The 22,769-nt window shown below is 38.4% G+C and overlaps 1 protein-coding gene across 2 annotated transcripts in view; it reads right to left on the minus strand.

The window, feature by feature from the left end:
• Positions 1–1,049: 1,049 nt before the first annotated feature.
• LOC138000662 (NADP-dependent oxidoreductase domain-containing protein 1-like) overlaps positions 1,050–22,769 on the minus strand; it is a 29,934-nt gene continuing 8,214 nt past the window's right edge. For both annotated transcript variants that reach the window (XM_068847228.1, XM_068847236.1), the window contains 10 exons: positions 19,992–20,092; positions 10,877–10,942; positions 10,748–10,793; positions 8,675–8,736; positions 8,395–8,454; positions 7,552–7,621; positions 7,210–7,309; positions 4,109–4,231; positions 2,765–2,890; positions 1,050–1,189 (listed from right to left, as the gene is read on the minus strand). In XM_068847228.1, coding sequence (XP_068703329.1) covers positions 1,150–1,189; positions 2,765–2,890; positions 4,109–4,231; positions 7,210–7,309; positions 7,552–7,621; positions 8,395–8,454; positions 8,675–8,736; positions 10,748–10,793; positions 10,877–10,942; positions 19,992–20,092 — 794 coding nt within the window. In that variant the 3' untranslated portion in view covers positions 1,050–1,149. The remainder of the gene's footprint in view (positions 1,190–2,764; positions 2,891–4,108; positions 4,232–7,209; positions 7,310–7,551; positions 7,622–8,394; positions 8,455–8,674; positions 8,737–10,747; positions 10,794–10,876; positions 10,943–19,991; positions 20,093–22,769) is intronic.

A 22,769-nucleotide genomic window follows, 5' to 3' on the forward strand; every position in this document is an offset into this window, starting at 1 on the left:
TTCCTAACCCCCCCCCCCCCCCCCCCAGCCAAAAATCCCGTATCCCTACAATTTTTTTTAACTTAAATATACCGTATCCTGATCGCTTCTCGGCCTTTTGGCTAAGATTAGTTTCTCAGCCAAGGGCTACGGTCAACTACAATTGTATTACGTACGGTACTTTTTTCAGTGCCGTAAGAGGCAGGCACAGAACAGTTTCGGCTGTTGTTCTCTCGAGAAGCGATCACCAGGGTATTTTGGTTTCGGTTTTGATAGTTTTTGTTCAGCTCGAGTGTAGGAATCATGACGAACTTTTGTACTTTCTGAGAACTATTTACTACTTGTAGCTTTTGTTGAGTTTTTGAATCGATTGATAGAGAGAGTTTTACTTAAAAGGCCTGAAAAACTACAAGGAATCTATAGATCACAGTTGACCAAATACCCCAACATCCAAATGTACCTACAGAAAAAATCTATTGCCCCTTCCAGCAGACTGGCTTGGGTGGTATGACCCAGAAAAACTAATTGCAAATAATTGCAGTGGAAAATATGGATAAATTATTCCAGAACAAGTTCAATTTCATGTCTCTCTTAATGCAGTAGAAGATATTGTTGTTATATTTAAACATTTTTAAATAAACTGTTCTCCGATTTGTTTGGGGGAATTCTACCAAACAGACCTAAACCATACTAATCATCTCTGTGTATGACTGCAGCTTTACTGGGTTGGCTAATGGTGCTTGAAAAGGTGCTTAAAACGTTTCCATTTCCATGGACCTGTGGAGCATTTTTGGCCTTGGCTCCATCTAACCTCAGGCGAGGTGAATAAATCTGGGAATAAAGACTTCGGCTTCGTCTCGGTTTTTATTAACCGATATTCACCTTGCCTTTGGTGAATAACTGTTAATACATTTAATATACATCAAATGTAATATACATTTTCACCATACGAAACGTTTGAATTTACTTTTTGCAGCTAAATAAACGTTTAACTAAGAGACGAAAATGACGTTTAGTGATAAAACACAAGAGTGTGGAATGTTTAATCGTTGGCAATAAAAAAATATATAACAAGATATTAAATAATAAAAACTCCACACGTCTCTTGCAAACATTCACAAATGGTCAAAAACAACATTGATGGGAAATAGACAAGAGTTGAACAGTCTTTTAAGACATCTTCGTCGGCACACCTTTCCAGTACTGGAATCTAAAAAAAATAGAACGGATCGTAATAACATTAATTTTCCACTTTTGTATAATTGACCATAGACTGCACAACCAGCAGAATGACCAAAGCCGCTAAAACAGTATTATATATTAGTCCTTACAAACCCCGACGAAATCACTGAGAAAATGAAATTGACAGGATGACAAATGAATAAAGCACGAATGAGCCATTTGCGAAGTCTTCCTTCACAAAGCAGTTTAATCAAAATGCAAATTATTTCACTTGCCGCCAAAAATGAAGTCTTATACATCCAAGGCTTAAAGCAGACAAGGCTTAAAGCAAATGTAACATAATGATGATGCTCTTTACTACTAAGGCCGACTGAAAATACTCTGACAAGTTCCCGGGGGAAGGGAGGGGGGGGGGGGGGCACTTTAGGAATTTCTGGGTGGGGATGTGCCGCTTGGACCCTGGAACGCTTAGCTTATACCAGAGCTACTTCAGCTGAATTTTGCTACCCTATACTAGAGTAAACTCCCACCGATTTCCGTCTAAATTCCGATTCTTGACAGTTAATAATATCCAGAGGTGTTTCATGATAGCCTTTTATTGACACTGTTGAGGCTGAGTTAGGTAAACTTAAACTTTGCCGATTTTATTTTTTTACATTATTAACTGGGAATTTCTGGTTTCCTTAGTCTTAATAAAATCTTCAACCGACTGGTCAGTTTCGTGAAAAAATGGTACCCTATTCTAGACCGAAAGGCTATGATTTATATAAAAATTTGGTATATCAACGGAGTTGATAATGTAAATTGACCACCGTACAGAGATTCTAAGAGATTCTTTTAGAATCTCTGTGCGGTGGTCAATTTACATTATCAACTCCGTTGATAAACCAAATTTTTGTATACTACTTCCCCACCGACGCAGCACCACAGTTTCTTTAGAAACTACCCCTTCATATGATTTATATACTCTATCCTGGAGTAAACTGCTTGAAAACCATACCCTTGACAGCGGCACATACCTATATAGTCCATATATGGCAGTAACTCCCCGGGGCCAGGTTCTAGTGGCAAGCAAATGTTACCAAGTGGCTCTTTGTTCTCAACACGCAGAGCACAAATATATGAAAAGGAAAGTAGTTTGCCAAAGCAGTCAGGTCTTGACAGTAAATACGTTAAATGCTATCATGCTGAATGACCTATTTGCCATTTGTAAAAACTCAAATCAGTACAAATTGATTAGAAACATACGTCTGACTATCAAATCTGGTTTGGTTTCTTAAGAAACTGGTGCTGCATCGGTGAGTGAGAAGACAAATATTTTGGTATCAAACGATTTGATAGATAAGTAAATTGACCTCCGTGTTGAGATTCGGAACACTGGGCAGTTTCCAAATATTAAGACGGTGGTCAATTTACCATTTATCGTCAATTTACGAAGCCTCGGATTTATAATCAAACCCAGTGTTGTTTGTGTCAACCAGGTCTACTATTCCATGATTTTAACTCTTTCCAATCTTCTTAGTCATACAACACAATTTATGAATGATAAAAGAACTTAATGTTGGGATTACAGCAAACTATATGTACTTTAAAGTGTACTTACTTATCGAATACGGCCCTGTATCTCTTGACAAACATTCTTCTTAGGCTTCCGTTTGGATCGAGCAGACGTTCTTTAAGTCTGTTCTGACTGGCAGGTACATTACCGAGATCGAAACGTGGGAAGACCCTGTGCCGAGTAACGAGGAACGAGAAATACGAGTGAATGTGATTCAAGAATAACATTGTCCTCAATAAGTCTTTTAGTGCCAATAAATGGCACGATCGCGAAACGATTTTGAGAGTCACTTAGATTAGTATTAATTATTCTTAGCAGTAGCAGTAGCAGTAGCAGTAGCAGTAGCAGTAGCAGTAGCAGTAGCAGTAGCAGAAGAAGAAGAAGAAGAAGAAGAAGAAGAAGAGAAGAGAAGAAGAAGAAGAAGAAGAAGAATATTAGTCGAGATGACTTGCACGTCATCCTTTAATGACTTTTATAATAATGTCCCTTCTCATATAAGGCATACAGGTGTGGGAGGTTGCTAGGCAATCAAGAGCCTTGCCATATGGCTATGTAACACACACTGTCTCTGTTCTCGATCTGCTGGATGAGTTTGATAGGAAATTATGAGATAAACTTTGTTTAATGTTAACAATCCACCTTAAGATCTGTTACCACAGAAGAGGCTGAGGGGATTGCGGCAGCGTGGCTACCAGTATATTTTGCCTGGAGTGATGTTTTGTGAATAGCTGCCTTTTTAAATTTAAGAATAAAGAATGACGTTTCGACGGCTCCATGCCATTCAAATAAAAAACTTTAGGTGAGTTCAAAATATAGTGAAATGTACGTGTGAAGGTCTCAGTGCAAATTAATACGAGAAAATAAAATAAAATAAAATTCCACGCGTGGTGCGCTTGAACTGTCAAATAAAACGTTTGGCTTTAATGGAGTCAGATTGAGTGTTGGTTTTTTTGTTTTTGATGAAGAGAATTTCATAAATTAAACAATCCAGCTTCCGATAGATAGTGTTGTAGTGTTAGTTGCTTATTTATTCTTCTATACTTCCCTATGTGACTTTGAAAGTTTGTTTCAAATATTTTTAGCCATTTAAAACAATTATTAATAGACGAGATCCCCTAAAAGAATCTTCTTGGCAAGTATTTAGAGGATAAATATTAAATGGCCGCTTGGGGATACGGATTTTATCTTCGAGTGCTGATGGTATCTCTCACGAGTTACGCGATATTCTAGCACGAAAAGTGACCACCAACCACAAACACGCATGTTGCGTAACGTAACGAAAGACAAAAATAATATCTTCACTGCGCGCGGTGAAGATACACTGTTTTTAAGTAAAAGGAAAATCCTAGTATTTTATTAGTATTCATATATAATAAAAGAATGTCTTACTGCTTGTCTTCTGTGCTGTCGTTTAATACAATTGTGCCTTCGTCACATTTGATGTCGTCAAGAGATATTCCGTCGTTAGGGTCGTCGGTAGGACCTAGGCCAAACATGATAGTGTTGCACAACCTACAAGAGAGAAAAAGAAGTTACGTAAGAGATTTTGAATGACGGTTACGCCTCCTCCACATGCAAGATTTTGCTCCAGATTGCCAGCAAATGGAAAACGTCTGAAAATGACAGAAACGTGCTTGCTACATGTACCAGCTCGTTAATTTCTTGTCACTCACTGGCTTAGCTCGTGGTATCGCACAAATGTTTAAAGAATCAAGACAAAGAATAAGACAATTTCCATGCATTTAAGAGCTTTGTTTATATTACTTAAACGTTTTGAGGAAGCCTCTGGGCTAAAACTTAATGTCACGAAAACGAAAGCAATCTGGGTTGCCAGGTGGGTTGGGTCCCTTCAGAACTGTGAAGATAAACCACTTGGAATTATATGGAAAACATGCGTCAATTTTTTAGGTGTTTTATTACATATGATGTACAGCTTCTAGTTGAGAAAAACTTTAAGAAAAGGTTGAAAAAACAAATGAGATTTTAATAAATTTGTGGAAGTCAAGAGGTTCGCCAATCATGGAAAGGTAAACATTATCAAAGCAATTCTTCTTCCTAAAGTGATATATCCCAGCTCCGTGATTTGCACCCCGTCTAAAGACGTGTTCACACTCAACGTTTATTATGATCAACTGAAGTATATATCAGGCTATCATACTCCATTCAATTTTATTCAATTCTGGTTCTGTTCACATCTGCGAAAATTCAAATACAATACGCAGGGTAACCTCGCAGTGTGAGACAAAATGGCGCCGTATCGCGTGGCTGCCACAATTATCATCACCATCATGTGCTTGAGGCGAGAAGAGAACCAAGGATAGCTTCCGAGAATAGAAGAAGACAAATCCAAACCTTCGCTCCATAAAGCGATTAGAAGTTTCATCTGCTCATACCACCACGTGCTCGCCATTCTGTTCAATTACGCATTGTAATTACTTCAAACAACCCCCAGGTGCGGGTTTAACAAAATCAAATTTTCTAGCATGGACTGGTCTCAGGAAATATGCTCCTTTCAGACTGCGGGTCAACTTACCCAATTTTAAGGTGATCTTTGATTTGGATAATTTTAAATGTTACAACTATTATTATTATTATTATCATCATCATCATCATCATCATCATCGTCATCGTCATCGTCATCGTTATTATTATTATGATTATTAATATTATTATTATTACTATTATTATTACTATTATTATAAAACAAAATTTGGATATACCAAGCAAATGGGGTAAGTTGACAAGAGAATAATTTAATTTAACATGAGCAAGTTTCAGCGGCTTTCCTGTTGCCATTGAGGGTGACCAACGAACCTTACTTATGTTCCTTTCAACATAAAGTGTTAAATTCCATCCTGTACACGAATGACCTGCCATGTAAAATAGGTTACATTTCAATTCGAACTGCTATTTTGTCACATCAGGCGACAGAAACTATATCCCATATTTGGTTGTTCTTTTTCGAACGCTTTTTGGAATGAGGTCAATGACAACATTCTAAATAAACGGAAGAGTTGGGGAGGGCTCTCGCTCGCTTATGGTGATGTTATAACAGGGCTCTTAAAGGAGGAGTTGGATATAATTAATTATATAATAATTAGGAAAATCATATTTGTGTACTTGCCGACGTAAAGGATTTAAACCTTCCTTTTATTAAGCCACTTCAGAATAATTTTGATAAATAAGAACATATTTATTTCAAATTAAATCAAATTGATTTGTTAAAAAAATGGAAGAGGTTGAGAAATAAAATTATTTGTTAACTAAAATAGAAAGCTGTATTATTAACATTATCAGGTTAAGTCGGTGTTAAAATAAGTAGCAACTATAAATTGTGATAAGTGGTCAGCGAAATGCTAAATCGCCTTTCTAACTCCTTCATTTCTTGCACACTCACGGACTAGTTTTTATCGTCCATAAGAGTAGGAACGTAAATTTGACCAAAGCAACGAACGTTGATCAACATTTAGCAGCTACTAGTGCTTCTTTATCGCATTATTCTGCAAGAAATCTCCTTAACCACTTTCGATTCTATCAAAGAAGCAAGTCCCCGTTTAGACGTCACTCTGGTCATTTCCTAAAACTATACTTGACGCAGGTTCGATTTTATAGCGATATCTGATTGGCTCCCATGAAGTCGCATCGTGTATTGAGTTTATTTACAATTATTTCAGCTCCTGAGAGAGATCTGCTACCAATTCCCGCACCATAAGAAAGCTTTATTGTGCGCGTTTGACCAACTTGAAGAAAAAACGGCTGGTGAAATTCTGGGGCATTCTGACCTTCAGAATTTCGAAACTTGCGCGCTGGTTCGACAACTACTTGTAAAGCCAATATTTCGCCGAAATACCGGCCAGGAACTTGCTCAGGCCCATATGGCATTTTCATGCAAAAACAATTTCTCCCTGTTGTTGATTTATACATGATTTCTTTGCTCCATCCCGTCTGACTGCTACGGTCTGGCGCTTGGTAAAATAATCAAAGAACAACGAGAGCATATATCTTTAGCTGTAACCTAACCCTTGCCCCGCTTAAGTGGCCACCAATCGCAAATACATTTCTTCGTTGAGATAAATCTATTTAACCATTGTCAAAACGCTCTGCAACATTCACTTCGAAATTCCAATTTTTGGTGCGCCTTACAAGTTAACAAAACCAGAGGTAGTTAATGTCTGCTAGTGAGACATGGGCCTTATTTCTAATATTATGCCCTAAACCGCTACGCATTACATGTATAAAAATTTCTTTGAAAACTGTGATGCAAAACAGCTTATGACGTCATCTCACGGACGGATCCACGCCTTTTATCAGCTCGACCGTCGGACTGTCAATTTTGTCAACTTTGCACAACTCATAGATGGCCTTTCAGAAACGAAAATCGCAACCATTTAAGGTAAAATACATGCATTATGGTGCTGAAATTTGATTTTTGCGGAATTTGAAAATAAGGTTAGGGCACATTAACACTGAGTTCTCCGAATAATCTTTACCGAACGGTTTCTTCTTTCTCGAGTTCCATGTCCGTGCACATGTTGAAGAATATGAACACTGCTAATTCCGCCCATTCTTCTTTGGTGCGTACGATGGCGGCTGTGAAGCAAAAAAAAAAAAAACACCTGCTAATCTAAAGGTAAGATTGGTGTTGACTAGGGCAAGTTTACAGGAAAATGTTGGCAAAAAAGGGGAGAAATACAAGAAATAAGATGATAGGAATTATAGCCAAGAGATGGGGAAACTCGGTGGATGATTAGGTAAATGGACAGGAGGAATAATGGCATGGAGGGAACGGAAGAGTGAAAGAATGTAAGGTACACCTGTGTGTACCAACTTACAGTCCTTGGTAAGATTTAGAGGACACGTGACGTCACACTTGGAGGAATCTTCGCGAAGGATTTCGTTAATCTAAAACAAACCACGCGGTCTTAAATTAAAAGATTGATAATAGTAATGATAATAATAATTACAATGATGATAATCATGGATAACATCAACGTCAAATATAATCAAAATGATAATGATAATAATTGGAGAAATGATAATTTAAAAGATAAAAAAATTTAGATCCGTCAGAATTGACATTATTGTCAAAGACCGAAAGAAAGAAAAAACGTGCCTGGTAATTGATGTGTCTATCAACACCAGCAGCTGCCAATTTACGATGAAAAGAATGATAGCAGGAAAATCTCACTGAATGTAAGTAACAAGGGTAGGTAATACACCAAAAAAGAACACGGAAAACACCAACGAAGTGTTCAAACCAAACAAACGTCGTGCTTGGATTGCGAATTACATGCAAGCAGCAGATATAGTCACAAAAATGGTGATGACAATATAACCACAAACAATCAATAAACAGTAAAATAAAAAGAATTTTTTTTAGAGTTCAGTTCATATTATAGTTAATTTCCCTTTTTCGCCTTTGCGAAATTACTTTTCTCTGTTTTGTAATACGTGCTTTTTGAACGTGCAAATAAATTTAAAATCTTATGCATCAGTTGGCCTGATGATGATGATGATGATGATGATGATGATGATGATTCGAGATAATGACGGTGATCGTGATCCAAGACGACGACAAAGTCAGTTTTAGACAAAAATAAAGATGAGGAGCAAATTACGTTAATCCGACGCTTATTGACCAATGGGAGCAAGACATGAAGATGTACAATACTCACTTCCCCGCCCGTATTCCATTGGTTGTAAGACTCGTCATCTGCTCGCGGTGAACTCCACGACTTTAATGGCAATTAAGGCAAATATACATTTTTTTTTTGCCCCCAAGAGTAAAATGGGGAAATAAAGAATCGAAGATTGAATCAAATAGTGCTTATATCATAATGAGTGCGCAAATACAAAGCCTATACTACGAAGAAAGAGGATTGTTCATACATGTAATTATTGATTGTCAAATACCGTCAAATAACCGAACACAATCAGCAAGGACTTGAAGGATACGAATTCAGGTTTGATTACTTGATTATACTCCAGAAGTTGGCATATTTTCTTCAGTGGTGTTCCTGTGTAAAATAAATGAAGCTCAAGAGTCGCGAAGGAATTGTGAACCTGGCACACACAGCAATTTATTCTACTCTTGCACGCGTCCTAAAAGGGGACACTACTTACAGGACTCAACTCAAATCCTCGATTGACGTGTTCTATTGGTCGCTCTCAGTTCACCCAATCTCATCATCCAACAAAAGGAAGCCGCATCAAATGTAGAGCCCTTCAAAACTCATTAATAATTCATGAGCGAAACAGCCTATCAGATCGCCGAAAAAAGTCACCTGCATGACCTTTAAAAACCGATCAAACACTCCTTATTAGCATTATTATATAAAGCATGGTAATAAGGCACAGCTTGTTTTTCTTGTAACCTTGATGTGTCCTCCTTTCACAATTTGAACATTTGTTCCGACTCTAGAGCGACATGGTTTTTATAGAATATGTTTGACTGAAGCCGTTCAATAAAGTCGCAAGTCATGTTTTATCCGATCTAAAACCACTCAGCTTTGGTTTAAAACCCGATAAAACACTCCACCGTCTACGTTACTTTTCAAGTGCTCTACCAATTGAGCTACGAAGCCAACTATTGGAGTTGGTCAGTTGGCGGGAATAATAAATAAATACGCAGAAGATGGATATGCAGTATATGAAGTAGAGAATACACGAGTTTCTTGTATTCTGTACTTAAAATAGTTTAAAGTTCCACCTAAATTTCTCTTCAGATTCAGTTTTTCTTGGTTTGAAAATTGCGACTGAAAAAAGCATGAATTATTTCATCTTCTATATACAACGCCGCGTCTCAATAATTAAAATCTTACGCTATCCGTCCTTATTTCACGCTGCGTTCCTATACGCATCGCAGAAGCAACGTGTCTGCACTATATACAAGAGCAGGAGCCCATCTGGAGCGTGCAACTTCCATACAGCGTCTGTGAAACGGCGTTTTCACAAGTAGGTTTATTTTTAGACTAGCCCTTCCCGCGAATTAGGTCAAAAAACAAAGGCAGTTCCGGTTCGGTGACCCTATGACGTCTGCTTAATTTCTTGTAACTGGTCATCGGCCTCCTGTGGGAGTCTCATTTGCGGGAAATTCAATCTAAAAATAAATCGGTCTGTGAAAACGCCGTTACACGAACACAGTAGAGTTGTAGGGTCCGGGTCATGGGTTCCTGACAAGAGCCAATAACAAGGTCCACATTCTAATACACCCAATCAACAGAAAGGTCATAAGATCATTAACAAGAAAACAACTCAAAAGGGGCCAGTTGCCGGCCCTTTACATGTATTGCATTTAAACAACAACAAGAAACAAAACAAGGAAAATTGACAATGCCAGTGCCATCTTCAATTTATCTCAAAAATTTGGCTTTATCTAAAGTAGCAAACCGCAAGCGTCAATCCAAAAATACTTTTAAACTTAATTACCTTAAAGTGGTACTATGATCAAAAAATCATTTCCTTTTTTTCTTGAGATTTTGAAAGCGTGTTCGCTTATCACCTAACTGGCAAAATTTTGAGCTTTGAGTTTATCCAAAGGCTTTTTCTTTTGAGTGTAAGTTCTGGATTTCACGGTCCGCAATTACTCACGTTCAAAACTGACCGATTGGACATCAGAGGGTTGGATCTTGAGAAAATGACGTCATTTATTCCCTAGCTTAAAATTTCAGCGTGTAAACGCAATTTATTATATATGCAAAACACGGGTTTAAAAGTCTGAAAGCCCGAAACTCCCGTGCTGCATATTAATTCAGCCGCGTACACAAGCATTGCATTCTTAAACAAGGGAGTCTTTGACGTCTTTTTCTCCTGGATCCAATTCTCTCACGATTTTAAAGTTAGTAATGGCGGACCAATAAATAAGAAAATTCCAGTCAAAATAAACAGGTGTCTTTTTTAAATCAGAACTTAAAACTTGGGTCAGTTAGTGTTTAGTTAACATAGTTTTGAAATTCAAAGAAAAAAGAAGAATTGTTTTTTTAGTCGTAGTACCACTTTAAATCACACGAGAATTACATTGACACTCACCTCCAATTAAAACATATGCGGGGCATATCAAGTAACCTCTGATTTCCTAAGGCAGATAAAAGAAAAAAATGGAGTAACTTGCTAGAACGGCGTGCGGAAATTCCATCTTTTCCCTTCTCGTGAGCCTACCTTGGCCATTGTTGGAAACTGGGACGGCAAACAACACAGGAACAGAATATGCACTGTTGAGCATACCTAAAAATAAACCAACTTACTGATTAAGTAATGATCCGTGTAAGGTGGATAGCAATTTCCTTTGTTATGCGGCAACGGGGCTTTCCCCACATAGGAATGTTATCATTTTTACACAGAGAATGCATAAACCTACAGGGAAGCCGTTAACGCAATAAAATTCATTTACAGCCCACTTTGAAAGGATGTTTTTTGTGTTAAAACATTTTGACCAATCACAAGAGTTGAAAACAAAAGCCAAGAAACGTTTACAATTTTACATGTTCCCCACATACGATTTCTGTGGAATTAATTTAAACTCAGACCAGATGAAAGATGGAAGATGGTTGGAAAGTAAGGATGAATATAATACTGCTTTTATGAAATCTTGTTAACTTTTGCTGTTTAAGCCAATCAGAAGTAAGTACAGACAATAGAAAAGTTATCACCTTTTTGCATACCAATTGAATTCCAACATGTTCGTTGCCGTTGTTGCTATCTTTCTTATCTGGACCGTTTCTTAAAGCTCAAATTAAGTAATTTTGCAGCAGTAACTTCATGTTATACCGAAACAGATGTCCTTGGAGACCACTTGACTAGACGACAAAGTAATCGCAAGGCCATATAAGAAGAACTTTAATGTGGCAAGGAAAAGGATCGAGTTTATCAAGTTCGTTTGATCGATTTCTGTTTGGTCAAACTTCACCCCTTCGTTCGTTCGTTTTTTTTTTATTATTCCGAGTTCGTTTCGCTGGCTTCTTGAAGCTTCAAAAGTATGTGAAATGCTATAAACATGCCAAAAACAACCAAGAATTGGGACAGTTTTGCGTTTATTGTCTGCCAAGATCCTGGGGCAGGTTCGCAGTCACTGTCCGTATAAGTGAAAAAAAGAAAGACGAGGGGCTCTACTCAAACTACTACGTTTGGGCCATAAGATCTGGTTTTCCTTCTCTGGTTTGAACAGATAACTCAACCCAAGATAATAGGGCCACATACGGGAGAATATAAGACGCGTCTTAAATAGGACGCGAACTGCACCATTTATACGTTTGCGTCCTACATAAGACGAGAACTTCTCGTTTAAACGGTTCGCGTCTTACTTGGTTATTTAGCATTATAAATCTAGCACGCCCTCAAAGAATAACTGTTAATTCACAGTTACCACCTTTGCACTTTTCATCCGCAAAGTTACCAAATGAAAACCCTTTCAATTCAATTGAATTAAAACAAAAAATAACTTACACCGGCGCTTGTCACGCAGTTATCAAGTTGTTCCGCGATTGCCAGTTCCCGGCAAAGGATGAGGAACTCTTTCTTCTCCACCAAAGTCCAAGTGTTTCTCTGTTTTGTTGGTGTTTTTGAGCCTGACTGGGAAGCCAATTTGTAGCCTGGGTGACTCGTCAACAAAATGACGATCTTTTTATTGTCGTCACGCATGTGACAGGCATGCGTCCTTATAGTTCACGTCTTATTTAGGACGCGAAACCATTTATACGACGAAGTTCACGTCTTATTTAAGACGCGGACAAAATAAGAACAGCCGAAATTCTGTTCCAAGATAAGATAAATAAACAAAATAAACAAAGATTTGCCCAGTGCGTAAGGGCCCTAAAGCAAATTGCGAATGGATTAAGTCTTTCTGCTTTCATCAAAAACACGATTGATACTAAAGTCTTTCGGTTAGGTAATTACGGCGGTCTTTGTTTTTAGAAGCATAGTAAGCTGGGCCTGTTCTTGTTTTGATTCTAGGCTCAGAACGTACAGAACACTTAACAATTTTAAGTATTTTGCTTACTGAGCGCAGTTTAAAGTACTTTGTACTGTACGTACATTCCTGCTGTTTATTAAAGAGACAAGACGCCTACAAGGGCGTATCCGTGGAATGCGCAAACAGTTAACACAAATTGTCCAGTTACAGTGAACTTCAACTACAAGTAGACTTCGAAAAATGGCGAAAGATTACCAGAAAGATAAATCTGTAAGGAGATACGGGATATTTTTTTAAAGTAGGAACGCATTGTGTACCTGTGGTACAGTATCTTGACAGTGTTTTGTCTATAACTATCAACTGAGCTGCGTTTGGTTTTTTCAGGACATTCACTTTGTCCTTGCGTAATATGTAGCTCCAATAGTACACGATATTGTTTTGGTATCGTAAATCATTACAGTGGCATGGTAGATATCTTTAAATACCCCCTGATAAGACATGTGGTTCAGTAAAATACTAAACCCAGAAAGATTATAGAAAATAAAATGAAATAGAGAAACATTTGGCTTCAAGGCTGACATGTTGATCATTTACAACTTCTTTTTCACCAAAAGCTTAAGCGTGCACCCTGAGCTTCTGACAGCTTTCCAGGACCAATGTTCACTAAATGCGAACTAAGCAAGGTACATATTTTGTAAGCATACGTTATGCAAACCAAATATTGACGCAAAAGTAAATAAGTATTGATATTTAGTTTTTAAGGAGAGCAGAAGGAATAAAACGATTTGCCATCACCAACAAAATTTGCGAGATGAAAACATCATAAATTTTGTGCCATGAATTCAGCGAAAAACATTTTAGAATCTATGACTTTCAACTAAAGACGCCATCTTAAATTATGCCCTCTTTTGCAGCTTTTTGCTGGTTTGTAAACACCTTATACTCTAAGAATGATGTGTTCCACGCAAGAGGCTAAAATAATGGCTTTAACCACGAGCGCACAGGGCTTTGCACTGAAGGTTTGCATTTGAGCACTTGCACAACCATCTGTAGGCTTCCTTGCAGGAACTATAAATGAGCTCATAGCAGCTTTGCTGGGCTTGTGTAAGTGTTGGCCACAAAGGTTTCCATTGACCGTTCCTCTCCCATCCCCATTCGGCAGGACTTGGAAGCTCTGGAAGTGCTACGTGTACTTGACCCCAAACATGGCTACCTTGATACGATGCTCGGAGAATATGTTGCTTTAGAACTGCATGTTGGGGGAATCTTATCTAAACTACCGGAATGCATGCGAAAAAGTTGCCGCCTTGCCTTATCCACAGACTTGATGATGTTTCAAGATGAAGACAGCCCAAACATGCACGACTCCTAATTATCAAGATAGGAAATTCAAAGACCTCAGATTGGTTCATTAAGGCTTTCACACCCTGATATGAGTAAAGAGTGTAGAAAACAGGGCTTCGTGGCAGGTTTGGTGTCAGGGATAACCATTTCTTAGTCATATCATCAATGTGGTCTCCGTGATGCAGAACATTGATGAGTTCTTTAGCTTTTTAATTACCCATGGCTGCCTGAGAGTTTTCTTTCTCATCTAAGAGAATCTGACCCTCTCGTGTCACATTGCCCATGGCATTAGAAACCTCTCAAAAAGCCAAAGAACGCATCGATGCTCTCAGTCACGGAGACTACATTGATGACATGACTAAGAAATGGTTATCCCTGACACCAATGTACCCACCACAAATTCCTGTCTTCTACACTCTAATAAAGATCCACAAACCTAACACTCAATTTGGCTGGCCCTAGGCCTAATGTTGGTTTTTAGGCAAAGTGAGGGTTAGGGTTACTTTCAAAAAGGTAAAACAATGACCAGCAATGAGTGATCTGTGGAACGTGACCTGTTTTTCAGACCCGCTCCAACTTCCACCATGAAAATGTCAGCAAAAGATAATGCCATTTTTGTTCCCATTGCAGTTCCGTGTGCTGGTTTTTCTCGTTGAAATGGAAAGAATTTCTTTCAAGATATATCTTAACATTTCTCTGAGAAAGTGAGCTGAAATCGGAGGTTTGTTTGCATAGAATGTTTGGTATGTTCTACATACAATGAAGATTCCTTCTTCCCGCGGAATTTTAGTGTAAAGGCTAGTAACGTCCATCGAGACAAGGATTGTGTCTTATTTTGATACTTTCATCTTTTCTATATAGAGTTTAAGAAATCTCTGGTATTTTAGGCGGCGGGTCTAAAACACAGGTCACATTCCACAGGTCACTCGTTGCAGGTCATTGCTTTACCTTTTAGAAAGTAACCAAATTCTCTATTTGGCTAACCCTAGGCCTAAGGTTGGTTTTTAGGCCTAGGGTTATCCAAATTGAGAGTTTTGTGTTACTTTCAAAAAGGTAAAACAATGACCTGGAACGAGTGACCTGTGGAATGTGACCTGTGTTTTAGACCCGCCGTATTTTAGGTATGAGTTTTGTTTTGGCAATAGACTGAAGTAGGTGATCAAGAAATGATGAGATTCGTTCAGTAGGGCCTTCACAAACGAATATAATGAATGATAGGTCCGCGGCCGACCGGGTTTGGGTTACTTTTCAAAAGGTAAAACAATGACCTGCAACGATTGACCGGTGGAATGTAACCTGGAAACGTGGACGTTGAGACAGTATCATCAACCAAAGTCCTTACAAAGCACTCATTTGGAAAAGATACATTGACGACATCTTTTCTCCATGGAACATAAACAAAGAAGCAATAAACAACTTCAAAGAGCTAGCAAATAGTTATCACTCTACAAATAAAATTCGCGGCCGAGATTTCAGATACTGAAATAACAATATAATTGGATACATATGTGGACAAGAGCGAGAGATTCAAAAAAGGTCAAAAAGCATTCTATTCTTGATGTGTGCACACAGTTAAAACCGACAGAGAGTTTCCAATACACGCACTTCAAGTCCTGCCAACCTCCAGGCGTCAGGAAAGGCTTCAATAACTTTTCAAAAGAAAAAATGAAACACACATCGCATAATTCAAACGAGATGCTTCCGTGAAGCATACACTGGGTTGCCTGTGGTACGTGTTATAGAAAATCAGAAGGGCACTGAATTGTGTGGTATTGAACTACAGCATTCCAGTCTCCGAAGAATAACAAATAAAAGGGAAGCGAGAAACATTGGCTTCTGGGCTGACATGTTAATAATTTTCAAGTTCCGTCACAACTTCTTTTCACCACAAGTTTAAGCGTGCCCTCTGAGCATCTGACAGCTTTGTAATACCAAAGTTAGCTGAAGTTAAGCCCTCTCCAGCGGGGTTAGTGTTTGGATGGGAGACCAAAACCCCCTCATAAAACAGAAGCATCGGACCAAAAATACTTTTAACGCTATAAACAAATGCGAACTCAGCAAGGTACAGATTTTGTTAGCTTGCTTTATGCAAAACAAATGTTGATGCAAAAGTAAATAACTATTGATACACAGTTTTTAGAAAGAGCAGAAGGAAGTTTCCGGAACGGTTGATCGAGAATAAAATATTTACGACATGAAAACATTAATTTTGAACCGTGAATATAGAATATAAAAAGTTACGATCAGCGACAAACATTTTGGGAGATTTTTGCTACGTTCAAATAAATCGCAAAATCGAAAGTGACATGGCCGGAATTGAGCGGGCGCCGTGATTAAGTTACCGCGGCATGTTTACTCGCCAAACAGTGAAGCATCTGTGTCAAATATGGCAAGATACCGGGTTTTTGTAAGTTTCTTTTTCTGTCAAGTGTTATAAAGTTTGACAATGAAATGAGCGAAGTCAAAACAAAGATCACAATCGCCCAACTCTTTAGGTTGATAAAGTCAAAATTTACTCTCCAAGACGCGTACGACGTTATTTATCACCAGGTAATTCCATCATTTTGGAAATAGCAGCTACTTTATTATTTATCTGCGTCACAATTTTTCACTGATTTTGGGGCTCATTTTGTTGAAACCCAAGCACGCTTCCAACAGGCCTGTGAACCCTTCCTGCTTACAGAGCAATACTGAAAAAATTCTCCCATATCACATTTCAACCTTGAGCTCGAAAATTCAATACACAACATGATATTATAATTCACAAAGGCAAAAAATACCACAGAATCCTTTTCCAGCGAAAAATATATTGAAACAAACAACATATTTGCTCTTAGAGGCGAAAACCTCTTTCTATTTCATTGCGTGCGTGAAGACAAGAAACTCAATCGTGTCAAATTTAATACCATGTACTTCAGGTTTCCTGAAGAACCTTTTCCTTGAATGACAAGAAAATGCTTTTTCTATTGCCATAAAAACTATCCAGTTAAGCTCGCATATCATAAAACATGATGAATTCATAAAGGCCACCTTTTCCAGCGAACAATTCTTTGAAGCAAACAACATATTTGCTATGAGAGGCAAAAACCCCTTCTATTTCATTACGTGCGTGAAGAGAAACTCAATCGTGTCAAATATGCGCAATATTGCAACAAACTAAATTTCAGGATCAAGCCGTTTCCATGAAGAACCTTTCCTTGAATAATGAGCCACAAAATAGACGACAAGCTTTCTTTCAAATAATTCTTGGCTGTCACATTTCTAATTATGTTTTTCCTGTGACTGTGCAGAGTTAAGACTGTGCAGAGTTAATCAGAGATCCACGTAAGGTGTTCGATTCGTTCTCTGTCTTTGTTGAACCCATAAGTTACCAGAGAACTTTCCATTTGGTTTCAGTGTTCTACATAACAGCACACTTGGTAATATTTGAAATACAGCTCACTTTGATTTCGGCTCGACGGGCGATAGATTATTGTCGAAGTCCATTACTCGTCGCTCAAGTTTTCAGATTCCACCGCCTGTATATCCAATTGAATTGCCATTATTGAGCTTCATAAGGGTATATTGTTCAAAGATACCTTCATAAGGGTATTTTGTTCAAAGATCCACCAAAACGCCATTCGCGTTACATGACTTTCGACGCCATTGCCAGTTAAGTTGATCGTTCTACTGTGTACGAATCTACGCATTTCCCCCTACCCTCTCGATCCTAAGAAAATACGCGCAGAAGGCTCTATGCACAAAGGCACCACTTAGCAGGGGAGTAACAGGCAAGACTTTTACCGACACGGAAAAAAAATAAATAAATAAAAGAAAACAAACAAACTAAACGAAGACCCCGACTGGGTTTGCCATACTGGCAACCCAGTAACAAAGATTGTGCCACAGGGGTTATCCAGATAACCTTGTGAACATGACTCTATCTGAAGTCAATTTTAGGAAAAGAATGTCGGCTCTACAAAGAAAAAAAATCGCCGTTTGTTACAGAATGTCACCCATCAGTGTGTAATCTCAAACATATTCTAATGAACAAATGGCATCTTAAATACAAAACTAGTCCGTACTAAGCGAAATCTTTAAAAAGCCTCCCAAATTTCATATAAAAAAGGGAGGTCGTTGAAAGATGTACTCGTTAAAACAAAGCTCTGACGTCTTTAAATTTCCTGTCTTGACCAATAGGAGTCGCTTTTGGCCTGTCTGAACCTTGAAACATTTTTTGTTAAAAGTTCCTCTAAAATTTCATGCTATTTGCAGAGTTTTACTGGTAATAAATATAAAGGAATAATGTGAATATGACATTTTTCTCAATAGATCTGTAGTTCATTTGAAATTTCTTATACAATTGACAGGAAACTACTTGAAAAAGTGGACCCCAGAAAATTCTGACGTCAGCATTTTTTTGTACAACCCCTTAATTACCGTTTCATGACGTTTAGACCATGCCTCTACATCCAAAATTGTTAACTTGATGAAGACCAACAAACATGCAGAGTTTGATTCTTTTATAATCAAATACACAATTCCTTCTCTTTACAGCCTGGCTAAATTACTTTGACCAATCAAAAAGGAGGGACACAATCCAGTAAACCAATCAAAACTCGAAGTAATTACATTACATTACATTACATTACATTACATTACATTACATTACATTACATTACATTACATTACATACTTAATTGACCGATCCCCATTGGGGCTTTTCAGGGCCAATGAAACAACAGAACACAACAACAACAACTGTTAAGAATCCCAACTGGCCGGAGGCAAACCAGTTGGCTATTTACAAGTGCGGCTGGGAAGTTGAACCAGGGACTACCAGGAACAAATTCAGCGAGTGGTCAGAGAATGTCTTGAACCCGGGATCTCCGGATCTCAAGGCAAACGCCCTAACCACTGGGCCACACTGCCTCCACAATTACACGCAGCCGACACAAAGCGAGGGTAAATGTGCACGCGCGAGCCACGATTGGTTTTGGTTTCACTTCTGATTGGTTGAAAAAGTGGCGCGAGAACTTTGAACCAATCACTGAGTGAAGTAATGTAAAAACATAAGCAATTCGCTAATTATTACGTGGGGACATGCTATTTAGCATGGCAGGACAGGTAGTGCCCGGCGAAAAACCTCTTGGGGCACAGCAGAAAACCAACATTTGACTCCTAGTTTGAGAATCGAACCAGGGACACATTGGTGGGAGGCAAGTGTTCTCACCACTTATCAAAAGAGAGCGACAAGTTGAAATAAGAACATTTTGATGCTTTTACAACAAACAGCTTCCATTGCGTTAACGCGATGCTACATCTCTCTGTTGTTTAAAGAGCATTGGTGGCATATACATGTAGTTTTCCGCGTCCACTAACGCCTTCGAAGAACGTTTGTATCAAGGAATCATTCGAGATGCCGAAAATTAAATTAGGCGGTTATGGGCCTTATGAAAGTAGCCGCTTTGGTCCAGTGGTGATTTTATTTGCCCAGATAACTCACTTTAGACAACTGGGCATAAAAAGTCACAGTTTTACTATAAGAGATGCATAAATATGAGCTCGAATATGTCTTCTGCAATCTTGTAGCCGGAGCACAAGCTAAAGTCTGTGACAAAATTTCTTGGAACAGTACATGAATATACAGATTTGAAGCTTTCGCGGTTCACTCTTCCCTTACAATGTCCTTTGCACGTGAGTTTCTGAGCCTATTAGGCAAAACAACATTGTAGGAGGGCTAGGTATTGCAAAGTGTTTCAACAATTTTGTCCGAGGCCGTAGTTAGTTTGTCCACCGGGATGGGAACTTGTCATCCGAAATGGATTATCCCAGCCCCTCTTTCCCCTTCGCTGGGCAAGGGTAACGAGAACTCTGGCAACAAGAATTCGACCACATGGACAAGCTTTAAGTACTGAGCACGCGCATTAGATTTCAAATTAACTTGTGCATGCTTAGATTGATACTTCTCGGTCGGTTACTTTACTTTACTTGCACTCTAATCTGAATGGTCGCTACAATTATTCACCACTGCAAACTGACCTTTGTATTGTCAAAGCCGCAGTTGACCCCTTTTTCCTGCAACCCAGATAATGTTTCCGGTCTTCTTGTTGACAGAAACAATTCCTCTGGATAAACATCAGCTACGACACAATAAATGACATAAAGTTCTGTACTTGGGCAAGCAAGTATTTTGTGAGGTAAATTATGCACTCATTTCTCAAGTTTGACAAATACAAAATAATTTATGCACTTGAGAGTTTCGCTGCATGTTCATTAATTTATGAAAAACAAAGCAATAACCGCATTAGAAAATGTGGCCCAAAACAGGTGGGTCAAATGAAAACAGGATTTACAAGGGCAAACTAGGCCAAACAGTTGGGGTGATTTTTATTTATTTATCAACTCATATATTTTTGCAAAAATGGTGCTGCATATATTGACCTGTAACATTAATTATTCATAGACTGTCTAGTACCTTATACTAAAAGGTGTTCAAAAGATTTAGTATTTTTTTTGTGTATTTAAAGATATTGCAATTTCTTTCAGTTTTTGTCTGTGGAAATGACTGAACTACAAGCCCCATGCAAGAAAAGCTCATGTGCATGCCCACCGACACAGCACATAGCTCACTTGTGCCCACAACTATACATTTTTTGCGAGTAAGCAGTCTAAAAGCTTCAATTTAAGCGCTGCTTTTTTAATAGATGCCTCTTTAACTTTGCATACACAAATAAAATAATACGTTTTAGATGTACAGTCGACCTGTGTCAAAACAGTTTAATTTCAAAAGATCAGGAGACTAGCACACTTATTCAGCCATTGTTCACCGCTACAAAAGGCTGATTTTAAAGAATTGCAAGAGGCGGCTTATCCATCCCATGAACCTTTGCAAAAGAACTATCAGCAACTGCTTACCTAATAGATGGTTTTCAGTTGACGTCACAGCGGCCATGTTGGTGCACAGAACAATAGAGAAAAAGATCTTTTGGGAATTTGAGTCTATTTTAATGCAAAACAAGAGCCATAATTTGCTTTTGTTTTGTGCACCAACATGGCTGTCTCATCAGGTGATTGAAAACCATCTATAGCTGTTTACTCATCAATGACTCAAATAATGATGGAAATAAGTTACACTGTAGCATCACTGCAATAGGCCACTTTGGAAAATGCCATACTCTTTGATTGTGCCCCCAAATCTAGCAGGAGTATCGTTTCCAGTTTCTCTTCGGACCATTTTTCAGTGCAACGCGCCTTACCGTGGCCACCCAACAAACTTTCACATTTGACAACTACGTGTAAATACGTCAACTCAACAACCCATGCAACGGTGTTGAACTTACAACTGTGCGAACTTTGCAATGAGGCGTGACTGTCAAAGTCCCAAGAGAAAATAAAAACAATACTTATGCGAAATTGGGGCGGACAAACAAAGAGTACTATCAATGGTATTTTCCGAAGTGGCCTATACATACATGTAAGTGTGATGAAACAGAACTGGTGCAGAATTTTAGATCCACTCCAAAAGCTTATTAATAATTCATGAGTCTATTATCCTCTCAGATGACAGAAATCAGTCACGTGCATACATCTTTATTTTCTTCAGTCTCTTGCCCCAACTTTCGCGCGGCCAGTTTGCGGAAACTCGTTTCGAAGCTCTTCTCTCAAACAGAAACGCTTGCTGCGCAGCTAAGCCGGTGTAGAATGATCATTCTGAAAAGCCCGGAGAGGATTTTGATTTCGGTCTCGGGGGAAATCGGGGTACAATACATAAACAATAAAATTACCACTGAATTATTAATGAAAATATGATTACCGTGATCTTTATAGACTAGAGATCTTTATATAAAGATCACGTTAATTAATGCCACATTATTCCCCAAAAGGTAGTATACAAAAACATTAACCACAGTAAACAAAAAAGTTTATTTTCCAGATAAATTCTTGTTAAATGAACAGAAATTCGTTATTTTACAATTTCCCATTGTTCACAAAATTAATTGCGCAGCTTTTGAAGACACAACTATCCAATGTTGTCTGATTTGACTTGTCGGACTAGTTTCAGTAACATTCGGAATGGGCATTTGACTTTTCATCCTCACTTCACACTCCATATCACCCAATCCCGAAATGTCTTCACCTTCACCATCTTCGGTCTTTACATTACTCTCGTCATAATTTTCCCTGATGACTGAGCAATGATGTTCTAAAATTTTGCTGACATTTCTTTCCTGCTCAACACTATTCCTTTCATAATTAAACAGCGCATTGGACGGATGTCCTGTTCGTTCCCGAATTAACTTCTCATCTACTGAATGTTGAAACAACCGAGTGGCGCAAGTTACCCTTAAAAAGTGGGACGTTTTCCTCTTTAAATCAGCTTGACCGCACAAAACATCGGGCAAAATCCTATTCAGAGTACGTATTAAATAACCACAGGTGATTTTTGATAGCCAAATACTGCTGAATTAGGATTTGGTTTAAAGTAAAATGCTTGCACGTGTTCTGCTAAGCATTTGATATTCTCTAGATAGGTAGCATAACAATTTACAAGGCATGGAAAATGTTCAACATTTAGGTCATCACAGCACACATGTTTTACAACGCGTGGTGCACGCTTTAGACCCGGGGCTTTAGATCTTTGAGACCTCCATGATAAGTTTTGCGATACGGTCTCATCAAAAATTGCGCCATTCGACTCTACTCGCTCCTTCGCACGGATACCAAACAGCTTCCCGTTGTAAACATAAATTGTGTGCAAAAATGACTTAGCACTATGACAACCGAGCAGAATTTTCTCCCAAAGGATCTTTTCTTCTT

The sequence above is a fragment of the Montipora foliosa genome, chromosome 1, assembly GCF_036669935.1.
Source record: "Montipora foliosa isolate CH-2021 chromosome 1, ASM3666993v2, whole genome shotgun sequence".
Classification (NCBI taxonomy): Eukaryota; Metazoa; Cnidaria; class Anthozoa; order Scleractinia; family Acroporidae; genus Montipora; species Montipora foliosa.